Genomic DNA, 19,408 nt, shown 5'->3' with positions numbered 1-19,408 from the left:
AAAAGCGAAGTAGTATGTAATTTTTTTCAGGGTGTCATTTTCAAAAGCGAAGTAAAAGAGTTTGAAAAGGTTTTTACTTCGGTTTTTTTGTATGCTCACTATAAATACTGAAGTAAAAGCCTATATTTCTAGTAGTGAAGGTCAAGAACTCTAGCCATTCCATCTCGGCAACGTTATGCCCTTTCTTGGCTGTGTCCCACTAGATGCAAGTATCTTTTCTCAACATATAGGTCGCAAAAAATACCTTCTCCTCTCTCAGTAGTTCCAATGAAGTCGAAGATCCTTTCCAAAATACTGATCCATTCCTCTGCATTGATGGGTCACTGCTCCCCTCGAATATAGGTGGATTATGTTTGCCAAACCTTTCGGATATAGGTTTCGCTAGGGCAGCTCTTTGTGCTTCTACCGGTAGTACCGGTTGCTCAATGACAACCTGGGGGCCAGGGTTCTATTCTTCATTGTTTTCAGGTGGTATTTCGTTGTTCTGAGCATTATTGGGTGGCATGGGGAGTCGTCCCAAAAGGGTGTTAAACCTTTCAACTTGGAGGGCATCAACGTCCTCCTGTCTCTTTTGCCCTCTTTCAATTTGGGCTCCCTGCTTCTCCACTAGCCTTTGCAGATTATCTATCTGCTCGGCTATCTCACGAACTCTAGCAGCTTGGTTTGGAGCTCTAACAGCAGGCGCGTTCTGAGCTTTATCAACAGGCGCGGCCTGGCCTCGACCAGCAATACCCCCTCCTCTTTGGGCTCTTGCCCTTTCCATTTTGTTTCGATTTCAGCTTGGAGGGCATCAACGTCCTCCTGTCTCTTTTTCCCTCTTTCAATTTGGGCTCCCTGCTTCTCCACTAGCCTTTGCAGATTATCTATCTGCTCGGCTATCTCACGAACTCTAGCAGCTTGGTTTGGATCTCTAACAGCAGGCGCGTTCTGAGCTCTATCAGTAGGCGCGGCCTGGCCTCGACCAGCAATACCCCTTCCTCTTTGGGCTCTTGCCCTTTCCATTTTGTTTCGATTTCAAATCAAAAGCTCCTAAACGCATAAGGACGAGAAGTTAATATCAACACAGATAGTTAATTAACCTAATTAAGCACGCCAAACATATCAAGCACAACAAGCAACCAACACTTTTAATAAAAGTTAGCAACTTTATTTCATAACTTATACCATATACAACAACGTTTTAAGTTTGGGTCAGCCAGTCTAAGGGATTTACAAAATTAGCCCTAAAGAAAACAGACTTATATCCCTGCTAGACCAATTTCTTATTTCCTTAATTATATGCAAGGTAGGTACATATTTCAAAAGTAGGTGGGTTTCTAACACCTATGCACCTCCTCGGGATCTTTCTCAGGATCTTCCTCAGTCTGGTCCATCGGCTCTTCATAAGAAATTTCCCCGTCGCCGAGTTCATCATCAGCCACTTCCTCTACTGCCAGGTTCTCAACTACCACTGGGTTTGCTGCTGCTTGTCATTGTGCTACCTCTATCGCATGTGCATGGGCGTTCTGCACAGAAAAGAGCATGCGAAAGTCTATATTCCTCCTTGAGCTCCTACCTAGAGGTCCAAAGGTCCTCTCTATGGATATCCTAAAGGTAGTCCTGTATGGAGTGGCTGGCCTTGAGTGCCTCTCCTGGTACCAAAGAAAAGATGAGCCTCTCAAGTATAAACTTGCCATTCCTACCCTGAACCTATGGGGGTTCATCACAATTGCTCTGATACCAATTGTAACGACCCAGATTTTTAAGACTCGATATTGCAGAAATATAAATGTTTTCATTTAACCAAATATCTCAAAAATCCGTATAAAAAAAACTTTTTAAAAGTCATATGGTCACACTTAACATTTAATACAAACAAATTTTATAAAGAGTTGAGTGAGCCTAGTTTATGAAAATAACACAACATTTCCAAAAATAAAATGGCTTCCCAAAAGGTTGGTCCACATGTACATTCACAAGGTAGTCTGCCTTGCCCTTGTTCTTACCTACAACAAGAAACAACTAGGTAAGCGAAAACGCTTAGTAAGTTCAACTTTAAAACAAAAACATGCAGGGAATTAGGGTTCAGAATCCATCCGGACCCTACACAATAAATTTCAAGAACACAAAATCATCCTGGCAAACTTATGGTCATGCCTGATAACTAATGACACATTATTTCATATAAATAGATAAACTCCTGCACTCAGAAAATCCCAGAACAAGCAGATATATTATATCACAACTATTTATTATCAACAAATAAATCTCTACACTCAGAAAATCTAGAGCAAGCAGATATAATATATCACAATATAATTTGAGACCAACGCTCAACAACTTCCAACAATTCGGGCATAACACGCCCTCCAGCATAAATGTTAATCTGTAAGGGAGAACCGAGTCTCAACACTAAGATCTAGCCAATAAATATCCCCATCAAGGGTACTATCATGTTACATAGGGCATCGCTACTTATCCAAGAGTAAATCCCTCACAACGGTAACCATCAAGTTACCTAGGGCATCACTACTTATCCAAGATTGTAATCAAAGTTACACGGTTTTACAAAGACTTCTATGTTAATCAGTGGTGCTGGTGAGCAGTTGTCCCTAGGGTGTTCAGCCTCACTCAAACTTGGCAACCCCTAGTATCTCTAGGCACTCTCACTGAATGGCCAATATTCACGGCTACTATCTGGGAATAACTTGTCAGAGCACTTGCTTGGGCTCTAACCGTTCCCTGATTAAGTAAGCATGAGGGCCCCTAGGTCCCATTCATTTTTGCGCCCCTAGGTTTAAACCAGCAATCCTCACCTTTTGGCCACTCGTCGCGGTAATGAACCAGACATAAACAAAATCAAGCAGTGTGACGAGGATCAGCCGTCTAGAATATGACGGATATGTACCGGTCATATTTTCTTAATTAGCACCCACTAGACTAATGTCTCTAAGCAACTTTCTACGACATTGTATATATGTGCATGTGCCTCTATACTAACATACAATACAATAGTCATTTCATGTTGCAGCCACACAATAGAAGTTGACTGACTTGGAGTCATTTGCTCTCAGCAAGATTTCACCCTCCAATGTATAATCCAGTTATGCTTAGCCAATACTGTAATTATCCATACAGTATACTCGGATTAATTATGGCACTTTATAATTCATTAATATTATTTTGGGTAGTTTAGTCATTTTAAAAATCATTTGAAAGGGTTAAAGATCCTTATTTGGTTTTAAACCCATTAAGGAAATTCATACAAAAATATTTGAGACTAAACCCTAAGTCTCGGGGAGACCTACCCTATGGTCTCGATACCTAGACTCGGGTATCACAATAGTATTTTCTCACAATCTGCTAAAAATCTTATTCTTTAACAATTCCGCTACTAACCCGTACTTTCAACAGTCGGTAAAATATATAAAAGATTTTATCCGGTATTATATCCCGAAAATACTAATTAAATTCCTTAATCATTTTTCAATAAAATAAACTCTTAATTTTCCTTTTATTTTTCCTAAGGTTTTAATCTCTAAAAGTCATTTTAATAAAATTGCCTAATTTATCTTAATTAGAAAAACCGTTAAAAATTTCTCATCTAGACTAGTTAAATTTTTTTTTCCGAAGTCCACCAATCAAGTTTACTTACTAGAAAAATAATTCACTTAATTATTTTCTCAAAATATAGGATTTTAAACCCTCTTTTAATTTATTAACTTATTAATAAATTAATTCTTTTATTTTTAGAAAGAATAAAAATTCTTTAATAAAAATAATTCCCACTAAACTCAAAGTGGTATTTTAGGTCAAAATATGTGTTTCAAGGCTTACCATGTTTTTATCTTGCAATAAGCAAAATTTTACTTTTTACCTTGAGTTCCAAAATCTCATTTTTACACTAAGTGTGAAAACCCTATTTTTCACATTTTTAACTACATACTTTGTTAGGTTATAACTTGAAATTTACTGACCCAATTGTTACCAAAATTTTCCAATTTCATTTTTGGTATGTTATTTAGGTCTTTGTAAAATCTTAGGTCAAAAGGAGCATTTTTTATTGGTGAAATGATTTTCCAACAATGAGGTAAAAATGACTTTTTTCAAGTCCTTAAATTTTCCAAACTTTGGCACTTAATAACTTTCAAACCGTCTAGTATTTTGTTACCAAATATTACAGTGGAATACTAGGTTATGCCAAGATTATGTCCACCAAAGATTATAAAAAACTGGGTTCATTTGCCCTATACAATGGCTGTCCAAACTTTGTCCCGAAATTAAGAATACGAAAAAACAGTTTTTTACCTAAACTTTGAAATACCATAACTCACTCATTTTTAAACATTTTTTAGTGTTTCAAAAGCTCAATTTTATATACTCAATATCAACAACATCACAATACAATTAAATTTTACAAAATCAATATACAGTGGATGCTTTACTCCTTGGAAGTCATAGCTCAAAACTTGTATTTTGTTTTAGGGTTCTCACCAAAACCCTTTGGGAATTTGGTCCTTATTTTCAAAAATAAACACACAAGCATCATAAAAATTATTGAGCAACTACCATAGCCTTATTACATCACCAATAAGAAACTTTAAGCATTAAATATACAAAATAATGCTTAAAAATAAAAACCATACAATAACAACCATAAAAAGTAAACTTTTTACCTCTTGTTGTTCTTACTCTAGGTTTTTGATGTTCCTACTAGCTTTGAGTCCTTCAAAAGTCTTTCAATACCTTAATCAACTGCCCCCAACAACATAGATAGTTAGCTATTGAAAGACCTATGGTTAAATACTTTACAAAGTCAAGTTTTTTTAAACTTTACCTTAGGGAAACCCTTCCTAGACCAAAGCTTAATGCTTCCAAGCCTTCTTAGTGTTCTTGAGGTTGAAGATGGAGAGAAAACTTGAGAGAGAGTTTTCAAAAAAGATGAGAGTGAAAGTGAGAGAGAGTGGGGTCGGTTGGGGAGGGTTATTCTAAGATTTCCTAACAATAATGGCATCTATAATCTATTCCAACCTATCTTTCAAAAATATGAAGACCATTATCTATAACTTACCAAGTAACGAGGTCGAGGGTGAGAATTCTTAGGTCAAGGGTGCACCATAACCCTACTGGTTATGGGAAGAAAAACGTCCTTTTCCCCACTGGAATTGGACAAGAGTCGAATTCTGGGTTTAGATATGGGAGCTTTAGAACAACTCATAAGGTTTTCATATTATCCCTTTCCAAGGATGGTGGATCAGTTTGATTATGTGAGAGAACTAGATTTATAGGGTATGAGATCTCTATGACGCTAGACGCATCCATTTGGCTCTTAGAAGAAGTGGAATGGATGGTCGAAGCTAAGGAATATCTCAGAGCAAATCGGAGGAGGACTTTTAGGAACAACTCCATGAGGCTACTGTTGGAATGTTTCCAGAATGCTAGAGGATTCTTTTTGAAAGTATCTGTTATGAAACACAGTGTCATTGAATCCATCACAGTGCCTGAGGAGAGGTGTACCAAGGGTTGGAAAGATTTAGCTTTTTGCTTGGAGCAGTTGGTTAGAAAAAAAAGGTAACTTTCCTCACAGGGATACAGTGCGGAGGGTGGACAGATCGACCTCTTGGGCTTCCATAGTTAAGAGGAACTCTCATTCGAGATCCTTAAAGGAGGAGGAGATACTAGGAGGGAAGGAAGCGCATGATGAAGAAGTGAAGACGGCATTAGGGGAGATGGGAATGGAGGAGAAGGGGGAGAAACCGATCATGGATTGGCGTTATGTTATTCTCATGCTTAGGGAGGACTGTCGACTTCCTTGGTCTGCGGTTCAGAGAGGAGTGAATCGTTGGTGGGGGAAAAATCTCACCTTTTGCAGTTTCTCAGATGATCGAGTAGTCATTCAATGTGACAATGAGAGGGAGCAAGAGAATTTGGCCTCTAGGGGTTCGGTTAACATTCCAGCAATCACAGCAGTTACTTTCCTTAAATGGAGTTGGAGGAATCAAACAATTGACAGGAAAATCTCTTGCAGAAATGAATGGATAGGTGTTGAAGGAATTCCATTGAACATTTGGAATATTCATGTGTTTAAGGTGATAGGTTCTTTCTGTGGAGATTTAATAGAAATTGATGACAATACAGTGAGGGGGAACAATTTGAAATGTGCTCGACTCAAGTTTGTTGGGGATGTTTCTGGTTTTGTCCCAGATAGAATTTCTTTGCCGTACGAGGGTGATTCTCTAACCTTGTATCTGTTTCGACTTCAGAAGAAATATGGGAAGGAGGGCAAACGTCCAGGCCAGGTTTGGATGAGGAAGGAGACGAGGGAAAACGTCCAGGGCAAACGTCCAATGACGAAGGAGACGAGGGGGCTTGAGGTTGCGACTGTGTCCCATTCGGAGGGGATGGAAGCATCTGAGGGTGCAAGGAATGAGAGCCAAAAATTTCCCGCTGAGTTGAAGGGACGTGCTACGGTGGTCGCCGGTGACAGGCTGGAGATGCATGCTGAGTGGGTTTCAGCTCCTGGTTTGCTAGAAGTAACTGATAATTCAATGGTAATTAAATCCCGAAATTTTTGCCCATCCTTAAAAACAATTTACAACAGATTGTAGGCAGGACTTTTGGTCAAAGATATTAGCTGGAATGACACGTTTCCCTGCTTTAAAAAAATAAGAGAAACAAAATAGAAGGTGGATTGCTTTTTGTCTTCCACGTGCCCTAATGTGAAGGAGGAATTTTGTTTTAATAACATATGTACTGATGGGATAAATAAGAGTTCTTTTTCAGTCAATTATTTCAGCTGGACTTTGACTTTGAAGGGTGGGCCATACTCATTAAAAGTAGATGTTAGCTTTCTTTGGGCTCTCTTCAATCCAAGTTTGGTATCTAAAGTTTTGGGCCAGCAAGCTTTCAGTAAGCCCACTTCAGGTTATAATATGGGATCCACACGTCGGCTCATACAAAGAGCACGTGCTTCTTTTTCAAAAGGAGCTGTCACATTTTGGGATGACACAGCTCCTAGGCCTACTCTAAGGAAACATAGCGTGTTGGTTGAGAATTTGGAGGAGTATGACTCAAAGTCAAACACACAGAGTTCTGGCTGGAAAGTCTATACCCGGAAACATCCTCAATTTTGTCCAATAAGTACTTTACTCGTTGAGGAATGGGAAGAGGGGACGAATATTAATGACATGGATATGGAAGAGGAGGACTTCATATGTCCGGTGTTTGTTGATCTAGAATCAGGTAGTTCGGAAGATGACATTGAGGAAAATGATTTAGAGGGCGAAAGAAGGGAAGGGGAGGATAGTGTGTTTCTTGGAGGCTTTCTGTGGAATGAAGGAAAAAAGGAAGAAGAATACGAGGTCTGTGAAACAAATAAGGATGAGGGAGTGAGGTTGAATTTGGCCGAGTCTTTAGCTATCAACAAAGGGGATCCTTTGCAAGGGAGGATAGGGGATCATGGTAGTAAGCTGGGGATGGAAGAGGTTGAGTCTTCTAGACTTCTTACAGCCATGGATTCATTAGGTATTTCGGTGTATCCAAACGGTTTGGGGGAGAAGGAGGAAGGAGATTCCATTAGTCTATCTCAGAGAAGCTATCGTGAACTTAGAAAATTGAGTTTCAATGTTAATTATGAAAAGAGGAAGAAGAGAGGAGTGGGGTGCAATAGTGATTTATGAAGATTATGCCTTGGAATGTGAGGGGGTGTGGCAACAAAGATAAACGGAGGGCGATTAAAGAAACTATTTGTAAAGTTAGCCCAAATATTATCGTGCTTCAGGAGGTGAAAAGGGACAAAATAGACAGAAGTTTCGTGGGAAGCATTTGGCGATCCAAATTCAGGGCTTGGATTTATCAGCATGCTACAGGTCGATCGGGAGGTACTTTAGTGGCTTGGGACACAAGAGCGGTCTCTGTTATTGATTCTTTAGTGGGAGACTTCTCCGTTTCTGTTTGTATTGAGGCAGAGGGGAAGAATCCTTGGTGGTTTACTGGTGTGTACGGACCAGTGGTGTACGGAAAAAGAGATAGTTTTTGGGATGAGTTATTAGGCTTGAGTGCTATTTGTGGTGATAAGTGGTGTGTGAGGGGCGATCTTAATGTGGTCAGAAAGGTGGACGAGAAATTGAATAGTAAGTCTATTACCAGAAGTATGAAGAGGTTTGATGCACTGATAAGAGAGTTAAAATTAATCAACCCAAACCTTCAGAATGGTCATTTCACGTGGTCAAATTATAGACAAAATCCTATTTGTTGTAGACTGGACAGATTCCTGTACACTCCGGCATGGTCAGGGTTATACTCTTTTGTTCGACAGGAAGTGTTGGTTCGTGTTGTGTCAGATCATAGTCCAGTGGTGTTGGACTCAAACCCACCCTCTTGGGGACCAAGCCCGTTTAGATTTGATAATGCTTGGTTGGACCATAAGGATTTTCCTATCCTTTTCAAGAAGTGGTGGGGTCTGGCCAAGGGGCAAGTGTAACGCCCCACTCCAGGGACCGTTACAGTGTGCCTTGTAAACAGTGCTAAACTCGCTAATCGAGTCATTTGGCCAAAATCGTGAACTAAGTATGATTAGCGGTTTAGGGATTAAACACTTTAGTTAGAGTGTAACGTTTCACTAGAACGTTTAATATATACATTGGGATCCCGAAAATATAATTTCAGAGTTTATTACAGAAAATATTTACAACATGCCGTTCTAAGCGGCAAAACAGGGTTCAACCCTAGTTCCACTTTAAACCTCGGCCGTGGCGGACGAGCAGCTGCATATGTACACGTCATCACCTAAGCTCTTCAACTCAAGGATGGTCCAGCTTCCTCTTGCCTTTACCTGCACCACGTAGCACCCGTGAGCCGAAGCCCAGCAAGAAAACACAATATAGCATGATATAATATCAACAACGATCATAATAACCATTCAGGACTATCAGTCCAAGCAAATAGGTGACAATAGCCAAAAGTCACAATAATGAGCATCGCTCCCTTTAGCCATGTGACGATAGGGTCACCAGGGCTTAACTGATAAGTGATTCTTTCATAAGTTTGATTAGGACAGGTGCATGGTGAATGGTCACCAACATAACCTTCCTCCCGACTCTAGAGTCATGCTATGGACAGCGTCCCCTAGCCATGTGACAAACAGTCACCGGGGTCATATACCTTGGCTATAAACATCTGGTCATAGACCAGGCAAGCGCTTATAAGTTCTTCGACCTTAGGGTCGGTCCCGCACTAATGCCATGGAGCTATTCAATGCGTGATCATCAACCTTAGGGTCGGTCTGGCATTAGTGCCTTAGAGCCACTCAATGCACGATTCTCGACTTTAGAGTCAGTCCAGCATTAATGCCATAGAGCCATTCAATGCATGATTCATCGACCTTAGGGTCGGTCTAGCATTAATTCCATAGAGCCATTCAATGCGTGATTCTCGACTTTAGGGTCGGTCCCTGACTAGTCAGTGTCATACACAAGTAAGTCATGCCGCCAATCATATATCACATGTTCCATATCCATAAACAAAGTATTCAGCATGCTTACTAAACAGGTATTAGTATAATTAGGACCATGCACAAACACAGAGGCTCAAGCTCTGAACGATATCATACTCAGTATATAAAGCATGTCCTAATCACATGTTTCTCATGCATCATATGCATAATATTCAACAATCCAACATGCATCAATAACCGCCATGCATGTCACGTTCAACAGTCAACCAACATGCATCAAGAATAGCCATGCATGTCATACCTAATAATCAACCCACATGCATCAAGAATAGCCATGCGTGTCATGCTTAATAATCAACCCACATGCATCATGAATAGCCATGCATGTCACATATACACAGGGTGCAGTTTTCTTACCTCAGATTCAAGCTAGAACCAATATAAGAACGACCCTTGAGAACGATCAACCTTTAAGCCCTTAGCGGTCACCTAATCATAACCAAATATGGAACACCATCAATAACATGATAATCAAAGGTTCCACACCAATATCTAGCCCCCAAGAGATCAATCCAAACTAATCCAAGTAGTAGGGACACTCCCGAGGCCCATAACTAAGTTCCCGAGGTCAAAACGAGCAAACGGGGTGAAAACAGGGCAAGGGCTGCGGCCCTAGCACCTTGGGCCGCGGCCCCCAGGGTTCTCCGAGGCTAGGGCCGCGGCGCCCTCCATCAAGGGCCGCGGCGCCCAGCAAGGGTCACTTCCTGACACCTGCTTCTTCGAACTAGGGTCGCGGCGCACAAGAACAGGGCCGCGGCCCCCAACCCTGGGTCATTCCCAAACGCGTTTTAAGCACTCCAAATCCTCCAAAAACATACCCAAACATTCCCCCAATCATCAAATCAAAGTTCCCAAGCTTCCCAATACTCCAAAACCCTCAAAACCCAAGGTTCAAACCAACCAAAAACTCAACAATTCACAAAGTCCAATTCTAAGCTTTAAAACTTTAAAAACTTAAAACTTCAAACTTAGATTACCTTTGATTGGGTTGTTTTCCGTCAAATCCTTCGGTTAAGAAGCTTCTATTCTTTCCTAGGATCGCTATGCCTCGACCCTCGCCTGATTCCGACTCCTAGAACTCAAGATTTCCTCAAAAAGGCTCAAACGGTAAAACGGTTTGTTTTGAGAGAGAACGAGAGGTTTCTAACGTACGTTCTTATCTGGGAAGCTACTTCAAGCTTAAGTAACCTCAAATAAAACCTAGTGCTCGGGGTCCCGAAAACACCCCCGGGGACACTATAGTCAAAACCTCCAGAATTCCATCCTGATCTCAAATACTCCCAATCTATCACCAAATAAACATTTCTATTACCCCGAAATTGACCCCGTTATGACAAAACCGCTAATCCATTATATATGACCGTCTCATGTCGAATAGCTCGAATATATCTCCATAATAATTAAATCTCATTCACAAATTACAATATGCACCCAATTTACAAATATGCCCTCAACAGGCCAAATTACCAAAATGCCCTTATAATTATAAATACTCTCATATGCATGCATCTATCATCATATAATAATATAATTCACATGAACATACATATGATTATTAAATAGCATAATAGATCAATTATGGCCCTCCCGGCCTCCTAATCAAGGTCCTAAACCTTATTAGGAAATTTGGGGCATTATAGCAAGGGTGGCCTAGGTATCAGTTTATGTGCAAGTTAGACTTGGTCAGAGACAGAATAAAGAAGTGGAGCCGGGAAGCATTTCGATTAAGAATGGATTCTAAATAGTCGATGGAAAGGAGGTTGGTTGCTTTGGATAGAATAGAGGAGGGGGGACTGTGGAATGAACAATTTTGTCAGGAACGTTCAAAGTTGGAAAAAGAGTGGCAGCAATTGGTCTTGGAGGAAGAGAGAAGTGTGTGGCTTAAGTCAAAGTGTCAATGGGCAAGGGAAGGGGATGCCAATTCCAAGCTCTTTCACAACATTCTTAGTGCTCGGAAAGCTAAAAACTTCATTTCAAGGATAGAACAAGATGATGGAACTGTTTTGGTTGATGACGTCGATATTGAAAAGGCTATTGTGGGTTTTTATTCTTCCCTGTATACGTCGGTCTACAGAAAATGGATTGGGGTGGACGAGATCTCTTGGGAACCTATTCCATCTATGTTGGCTTCTCTGATTGAGCGGCCATTTTCTGAGGATTAGTTAAGACAGGCAGTGTTTGATTGTGATGGGTCCAAGGCTCCGGGGCCAAATGGTTTCTCCATGGAAGTTTATCAGAAAAACTGGGACACAGTGAAATGCGATATGATGACAGTCTTGGATGGTTTCTTTAAGGATGGAATTATTCAAGGGAGAGCCAATGAAACTTACATTTGCCTTATTCCCAAGAAAATTAATAGTTGTCGTGTGAAGGATTATAGGCCTATCAGTCTTGTCACTAGTTTGTATAAAATCATCTTAAAGTGTTGGCTAGTAGACTTTGAGGTGTTTTGCCCGATACAATAGCGAAATCTCAGGGAGCTTTTGTGGAGGGTAGGCAGATTCTGGACACTGTTTTGGTTGCAAATAAGGCGGTAGAGGAGTACATGAGTAATGGTAGAAAGGGTTGGATCTTCAAAATTGACTTTACAAAGGCTTATGATTGTGTGGATTAGGGATTTTTGGATTTTGTTCTGCAGAAAAAAGGTTTTGGAGAGGTTTGGAGGCAGTGGATGCAAGGATGCATGTCGTCTACGTCTTTCTCTGTGCTTTTAAATGGTCATCCTAGGGGTAAATTTAAGGGATCGAGGGGTCTTCGTCAAGGGGATTCCTTGTCCCCTTTCTTGTTCACGTTGGTGGTGGATGTTTTGGGAAGAATGATTGATAAGGCTAAGAGTAGTTTGGCTTTTAGAGGATTTACAGTGGGAAGTGATGGAGTTGATGTTAGCCATCTTCAATTTGTAGACGCACAATTTTCTTTGTTAATGATGATGAGTCACTAGGGGTGCTCCTTGACATCCTGAAGGTCTTTAGTGGGGTGTCTGGGCTATCTATTAATTTGCAAAAGTGTCGATTGTTGGGGATCAATTTGCCCAAGGAGGTAGTGGATCTTCGGGCTAGTGAGATAGGGTGTGAAGTGGGCCAATGGCCTATTCAGTATTTGGGACTTCCTTTGGGAGGCTCACCAAGATCCAAAGTGTTTTTTGGGAACCAGTGATGTCAAAATGAATTAAGCGGCTGGATGGATGGAAGAGTGCTTTTCTGTCTCGCGGTGGAAGATTGACTCTTATTCAGTCAATCCTGTCTTCTATTCCGATTTACTATCTATCCCTTTTCCGGATTCTGAAGAATGTGGCAAGGAGTATAGAGAAATTGATGAGAGATTTTCTGTGGGAGGGAGCAGATCGATCGAGGGACGATCATTTGGTTTCTTGGCAAGAAGTCTGTAAGTCTCGAAGTCATGGAGGGCTGGGTATTGGGAATATTGAGAAGAGGAACAAGGCCTTTCTTATGAAATGGTTATGGCGCTTTCCTTTAGAAAGAAAGGCTTTATGGTATAAGGTGGTGAAGAGTAGGTATGGATTAGATGAGGGTCATTGGGATACAGGAGGAGGGAGAAGATTGTCGGTTCATGGTCCATGGAGGGATATTGCGGCATTGTATGAGGAGTACAAAAGGATGGTATGTTTTAAGGTGGGGAAGGCCGATAGGATTCGGTTTTGGGAGGATGTTTGGCTTGGCAAAGATCCTTTGAAGTCTCGATTCCCGGATTTATTCTTGGTATCCATGGCAAAGAATTGTGTGATTAAAGATCTGGCAATCTTGGGCGGTGAAGGGAGTGGGGGGGCTTAGGATGGAAATTGCGTTTCAGATGGAACTTGTTTGATAGGGAGGTGGCTAATTTCGCTCAGTTGATGCATATGCTTCAGGTGGTGGCTCTCCCGTCAATTTTGGGAGGATAGAAGGAATTGGAATCCGGATACCAGTGGACTTTTTAATTGTAAGTCCGCCTTCCACTCCTTGAGCTATGCTCATTTAGGCCCAGAGTTGGATTGGGCTAAGTTTTTGTGGAGGAGTGTTGCTCCGTATAAAGTTAAACTGTTTGGTTGGTTGTTATTATTGGATAAGGTGAGCGTTCACGAGAATTTACAAAGGCGTAGACCTTTTCACTATCTTACGCCGAATTGGTGCTTTTGCTGTAAAAATGAAGTGGAATCAGTTCGTCATCTTTTCTTAGATTGTCTCCTTGCAAGGGAGGTGTGGTTAAAAGTACTGGCTGAGTTCGGGGTCTCTTGGTGTATGCCTTCTTCTGGTTCTCAATTGTTCCTGTGCCATCTGGGGGGCGGGCGAAAGATGGCTCGTTTGTGGCAGAGTACTGTTTTGGTGACTTATTGGGCAATTTGGCTGGAGAAGAATAGTAGAATCTTTGAAGATGTCTCTTCTGTAGTGGACAACCTTTGGGATAAAATCAAGTTCTGGGTGGCCACTTGGGTGTATAGAACGACAGACTTTGAGGGTTTGACTTTTTTGGATCTTTGTAGGAAGTGGAGTAGTTTATGGGCGCATTAGATTTTGTTGAGTGTGAGTCCTTGGGTGTTGTTTTGGCACTGTTTGTTTATTTTTGTTGGTTTGTGTTGTTTTTGTTGTCACCACGGTATTCCTTCGCCATAAGTGAGGGTTCTCAATTTATTTGAGAGGAGGTCACTCCTTGACCTCTGTCTCTTTTTCAAAAAAAAAAGAGCATATCAACTTAAAAAAAATATTTAAACATTTGAGTGTTTTTACCATCCACTTGATGTCTTAACCCTTATATTTATATTGGGATTAAACTAAAAAAAAAAATTGGTCAACCCCATTAACTCCTTCACATGGCCAGCCACCACTTATTTTATATATGTGATTATATTTTTTATATATATATAAAGATTAATAAATATTTCCTAAGAAAAAAAATCCAATTTGAATTCCTATAACATTTTTCACTCTAATTAAGTTTTAAAAACAAAACTCAACACATAATAATTAAATTAAATATCTCTCACATTTAATTTAATTAATCACATAATAAATTTTAACCTAAGGTCCATTCTTGGAATAAAATTCCCCAATTCAGTAAGATTAAGTATTTAACACAAAATGCCCTAAAATTTTCATTTTCCCTTAGGTTTATTATTTTTTTACCAAACTTTAATTTTTTTGAATGTATTTTATGCCCAAAATATATTTGTCATAGTTTTTCATTTTATTTTCTGAGATTTTTACCCGATCAGGGTTTTTGTGTCGGTCCAAGACCGATATCTTATATTGACTTTCAAACAAAAAATTCATAATTTGGCTAGCAATAACTCATGGAAATAAATTCCAAACAAATATAATATTCTTAACTCGGGGAAAACAATCCTGACCCGAGTCGTTTCAAGGTACCCAAAACACAGGACGTTACAGTAATAATATTATTTGTAGCTATAATTATATCATCGACTTAAACAATAAGGGCTAAGAAAACACCAAAGTCTTGTCGAATAAATAGAGAATGATTGGATGGAGATTGTTTGAATCCTTGTTGGATGAGAGTGGTGATCAATTTTGCATACCACTATCTTGAAGCCTATTTCAAGCCATATAAACTCTTTTGCAACCTGCATACTGGATTGTTAGGAAGTGTCATGTTAGGGAGATTGTCATGTTAGGGAGATAACCTTGAGGGAGTTTCATATAAACATCCTCATATAAATCACCATTGATGTTCAATTGGTGGTGTCCATTGTTTTACAGCAGTAAGTGCAAAAAGAAGTATTAAAGTATTGAACTTAGCAACAGGTGCATAAGTATCAAGAAAATCTATACCTTCTTCTTGGGTATAGCCTTTTGCACAAGTCGAGCTTTGTAGTGTTTTATGTCACCATTATCTTTATACTTTATTTTGTAAATCCACTTACTACCAATTGCGTGTTGTTGGGGAGGGAGGGACGTGATGGTCCATGTTTTGTTTTCCTCCAAAGCAATCAACTCGGCAAGCATAGCTTGCTGCCATTCTAGATGCTTGCAAGCTTAAGAAAATGATTTAGGCTCTGTGATGTTATGTGTAGGTAGGATAGCAGCTCGAAAATGAGGAGAAATTCTATCATAAGACAAGTAATTAGTTAGTGGATGAGTTGTAAAAGTAGCAACTCGAGTAAAATCACACAAATAATCCTGTAAATGATTGGGTTTATGAACAATCCTGCCAGACTGAGTTTGGTCAAGAGGAATAGGCAGCCGAACCAAATTTCTTTGTGCTATAAGAGAAACAATTTTGTTAGTAGGCAACATAAAAGTATTGAAAAAGAGTCAATGGTCTCGTGAGTAACACTATTATGAAATAGATAAATGTTTTCATAAAAAAATTTATCTCTTGAGTAAAAAATTTGATTTGTTTGTATGTCTAACAAGAAAATAATCTTTTATTGTTTCAGGATAGCCTATAAAAACACATGCTCCAGAACGAGGGGAAAATTTGTGTTGTTTATTATCTAAAGTTGAAGCATATGCTAGGAAACCAAAATTGTGAAGATGAGTGTATAAGGGTTGTTTATTGTTAAGAACTTCAAAAGAAGTTTTATCTTGTAACAAAACCAAAGGAGTCCTATTAAGTAGATAAAAAGAAATGCGAATTAGATAAGTCCAATGAGATAAAAGCAAATGTGATTGAAAAGCTAATGCACGTGCTATATTGAGAATATGTTGATGTTTTCTTTCAAATAATGAATTTTGTTGTGGTCTATCAACACATGAGTGAAAATGAGTAACACTTTTGCTAGCAAAAAAATGAAGCAAGATTGAGTACTTTTGCATCATCAATCCTAACATATTTAATGTTAGTGTTATATTGAGTATTGATGAAAGAAAAATAAAATTGAATGATGGAATAAGCATCTGATTTAGCTTTAAGCAAATAAACTCAAGTGTATCTAGACTTATCATCAACTATAGTTAAATAATATTTATAGCCTTCAATGCTTAATATGTGGAAAGGACCCTAAATATCCATATGAAGTAGATCAAATACAGTAGTAGCAAATTTATTATTAGAGTTAAAAGGAAGCTTGCGTTGTTTAGCAAGGTGACAAATAGGACAATGAAAAGAAGTGGAATTATCAATAGCTAAATCAAGCTTTTTATTAACTTTATTTGTAATGAGTAAAGAAGGATGTCAAAGGCGAGTATGCCATAGGGTTTTATTACAATGAGTATTACAAGAAATGGGTGTAGCAACAGTATTATGAAAAAAAAAAAAAAAAGCCTCTTGTTGGAGGTAGTATAGATTGCCTAGCTTTCTAGTTATCCCAATCTTCAAAATCGGAGAAGTTCCCTGTAGGAAACAAAGATTGGATGTAAAAATCAGGGACATGGCAGAGTCTTTAAAGAAAGAACTAACCGAGAATAGATTGTATTGAAATTGTGGAACAAAAAGAACATTATGAAGAGCAATATCAGAGTCTATATGCATAGTTCTTACTTTTTCAATTTGGACAATGGTACCATTAGGTAGAGTGACATGCTTGGTAGGGATATTAAGTTGAAATGAAGAAAAACAACTAATTTCACAACAAACATGGTGAGTAGCACCAGTATCTATAATCCAATACTTTGTAGAGAATGGTAAGAGTGTACCAGAAAGTTTGTGGTCGGAGGTTGTTCGAAAGTAGATGGGGCAGCCTCTTTTTGTAGTTGTTGACTCAAACGTGCTATGAGTTTTTGGAAATGGGTTGAGAGACTTTTAGTATCATTGGAAGTGGTTGAAACTTGAAGAGTTTGAGGCTTGAAATGGGTTGACAGCAGAGGATGATTCTGCAAGTTTTTGCCAAGTGTTGGTGGTGTTGTCATTGGTGGTCTTATGGCTTCCATAACCAGGGGAAATCCATGTAAGAAATAACATTTGTCTTTGAGATGCCCTTGTTTTTTACGATGAGAGCAAGTGGGACGCATCTTCCTTGTCTGAGAGTTAGGATTGTGAGCAAAAGTAGTGGCAGCCACAAATCTGGAATGATGAGAAAAGCCAAGTTTCCTTTGACGTTCTTCTTGTATAATCATGGAAAAGACATTTGAGAGGGATGGAAATGGATCAATTAGCAAGACTTGAGCAGGAACAGGATAAAAAAATTCATTGAGACCAGTAAGAAATTGAAGAACATGCTCTTGATTTTGAAAATCAAGATTGCTCATTGATGCAGCACATGTACAGGGAGTGCGAGGCCTGAGTTCTTGTATTTAAACCTAGATGGATTTTAGCATGGAAAAATAGCAAGAGACAAAGTCATCTCCTTGATGTAGAGCTATGAGAGCTTCCCTGAGTTCAAAGATTCTTGGACCATTTCCTTGATCAAAGCGATTGTTTAATTCTGACCACATGGCAGTAGCAGTGTCGAGGAACATGATGCTTGTTTTATTCTCTAGGGAAATTGAATGGAGGATTCAAGACATGACCATATGATTACAACGATGCCAAGAATGGAAGGGGGGATTTTGTGGATCTAGTTCAGGAAGAAACCATCAAGAAAAGCCCATTTGTTCTTTTCCCCAATCGAAATCTTAAAGTGACGCCTCCATTGTTGGAAATTTTTGCCGGTGAGTGGAGGAGATGCATGAACAAGCCCTAGGTGATCTCCAGTGCCTAAGGAATAGGGATTGTTGTCATCTTGGGCAGGTTGATCGAGAGAAACCAGAGATGGAATCCGAGCAGATGTAGATGGTTCACCATGGCTGGAAAATCAGGGTTGTGTGTGAACAGCGGTCGCAACTGATCCTGGGGAAGGACCTAGTGGTCGTTGCTGTGCTTGGTCAACATTTTCGATGGATTGTGGCCGCGGCAGTGGACCATCATCGGTCGGAGTTGTAGTGGGTGGATCTATGTTGGGCGAAGCTGTGCATCATGTACGCGAACGGGCCATGGAAGCTGCACTTTGAACTTCTTAGTTTGAAAAGCTTGACCGTGAACTTTAGGTTTAGTATTTCTTTGATACCATATTAGTGAACATGAGCCAAAGGCAAAGAGAAAATGTTTTGTTTTATTGAGATGAATTCGTGTGTACAGAAAAAGAAAAAAAAAAGAACCAGACCTTAAATAGCCATTAAGTTTTATAATAAAACAATTAGTCACAGGAGGAATTAGTTATACGCGATTAACAAACTAAATAACAACTTAACGATATAACTATACTTAATACATTTTCAAATTATCTATTCTAGTTTCCATAAAATAAATAAATAAAAATAGAACGTCTAGATCTTCAACCCTTATTAAGGCTTTCAGACCCTTGACTGCTTGGGGATTGCCCAATCTTTGACAGTTCCACGATAAAAAATTTATGGGGACCGAGAGGGCAAGTTGCGACCCGCCTCCCCAAAATTTGAACATGCCCAAGGTGTCCCAAAAGCTCTTGCTCCTCACAATCTTTGCCATTAGCAAATTCATAAAGAATATCATCATACTCTGAAGCAGAGATTTGTATTTTCTTATCATCTCCTCACAGTATCTCTTAGTTTTCATAACAGCATCAACACCTAGAAGGGAGGACTGATTGCAACCCATGCTCCCCAATATCCACCTTTTTTGTAAGTCCGCATGAGAACTTGGGCCACCTTCTCAAGCCAAGTTGCTTTAGGCCACCTTGCCAACAAGTAAATGGATCTTTGAGAGTCTACGAGGGCTTTCGCAACCACAAGTTCTCATTAGCCTACCTGGCATTAAGGAGCCCGAACAAAAGCTTTGGGTCCAAATACCCTTTAAAGATCATTACCAACTTGGCAAATTTTAAATCATCCAAGACAGTCGACGTGTCTGTTGTACTAAATGTAGTTGTGATAGAAGAAACGTGGTCATGCACAACATACCCACTTAAAGACAAGGATTGTCCTTATCCAAGGAGACTGGGATAGTGGACGATGGACCTAAACCTTCTCAAATATATGCAATGGAGAAGGCTAGCATACCTCT

At 39.5% G+C, this 19,408-nt stretch overlaps 1 protein-coding gene across 2 annotated transcripts; it reads right to left on the bottom strand.

The window, feature by feature from the left end:
- Window positions 1-14,755: 14,755 nt before the first annotated feature.
- On the bottom strand, window positions 14,756-19,192 carry LOC133777958 (uncharacterized). 2 transcript variants are annotated; one of them, XR_009868930.1, is made up of 3 exons: window positions 16,931-19,192; window positions 15,280-16,783; window positions 14,756-15,078 (listed from the first exon to the last, which is right to left on the bottom strand). XR_009868930.1 is itself a non-coding variant. In XM_062217722.1 (2 exons), the coding sequence occupies exons 1-2, from the start codon at window positions 17,635-17,637 to the stop codon at window positions 16,625-16,627; spliced, it is 711 nt and encodes a 236-aa protein (XP_062073706.1). In that variant the 5' UTR covers window positions 17,638-19,167; the 3' UTR covers window positions 16,566-16,624. The 2 variants fall into 2 exon arrangements, 1 of the variants encoding a protein (XP_062073706.1); XM_062217722.1 differs by lacking the exon at window positions 14,756-15,078 and having other exon boundaries at window positions 16,566-16,783; window positions 17,086-19,167.
- Window positions 19,193-19,408: the final 216 nt, after the last annotated feature.

This window comes from Humulus lupulus, chromosome 5 (genome assembly GCF_963169125.1).
Source record: "Humulus lupulus chromosome 5, drHumLupu1.1, whole genome shotgun sequence".
NCBI lineage: Eukaryota > Viridiplantae > Streptophyta > Magnoliopsida > Rosales > Cannabaceae > Humulus > Humulus lupulus.
Note: the sequence above shows the minus strand (reverse complement) of the source record. Positions and strands in the feature narration are given on the sequence as shown.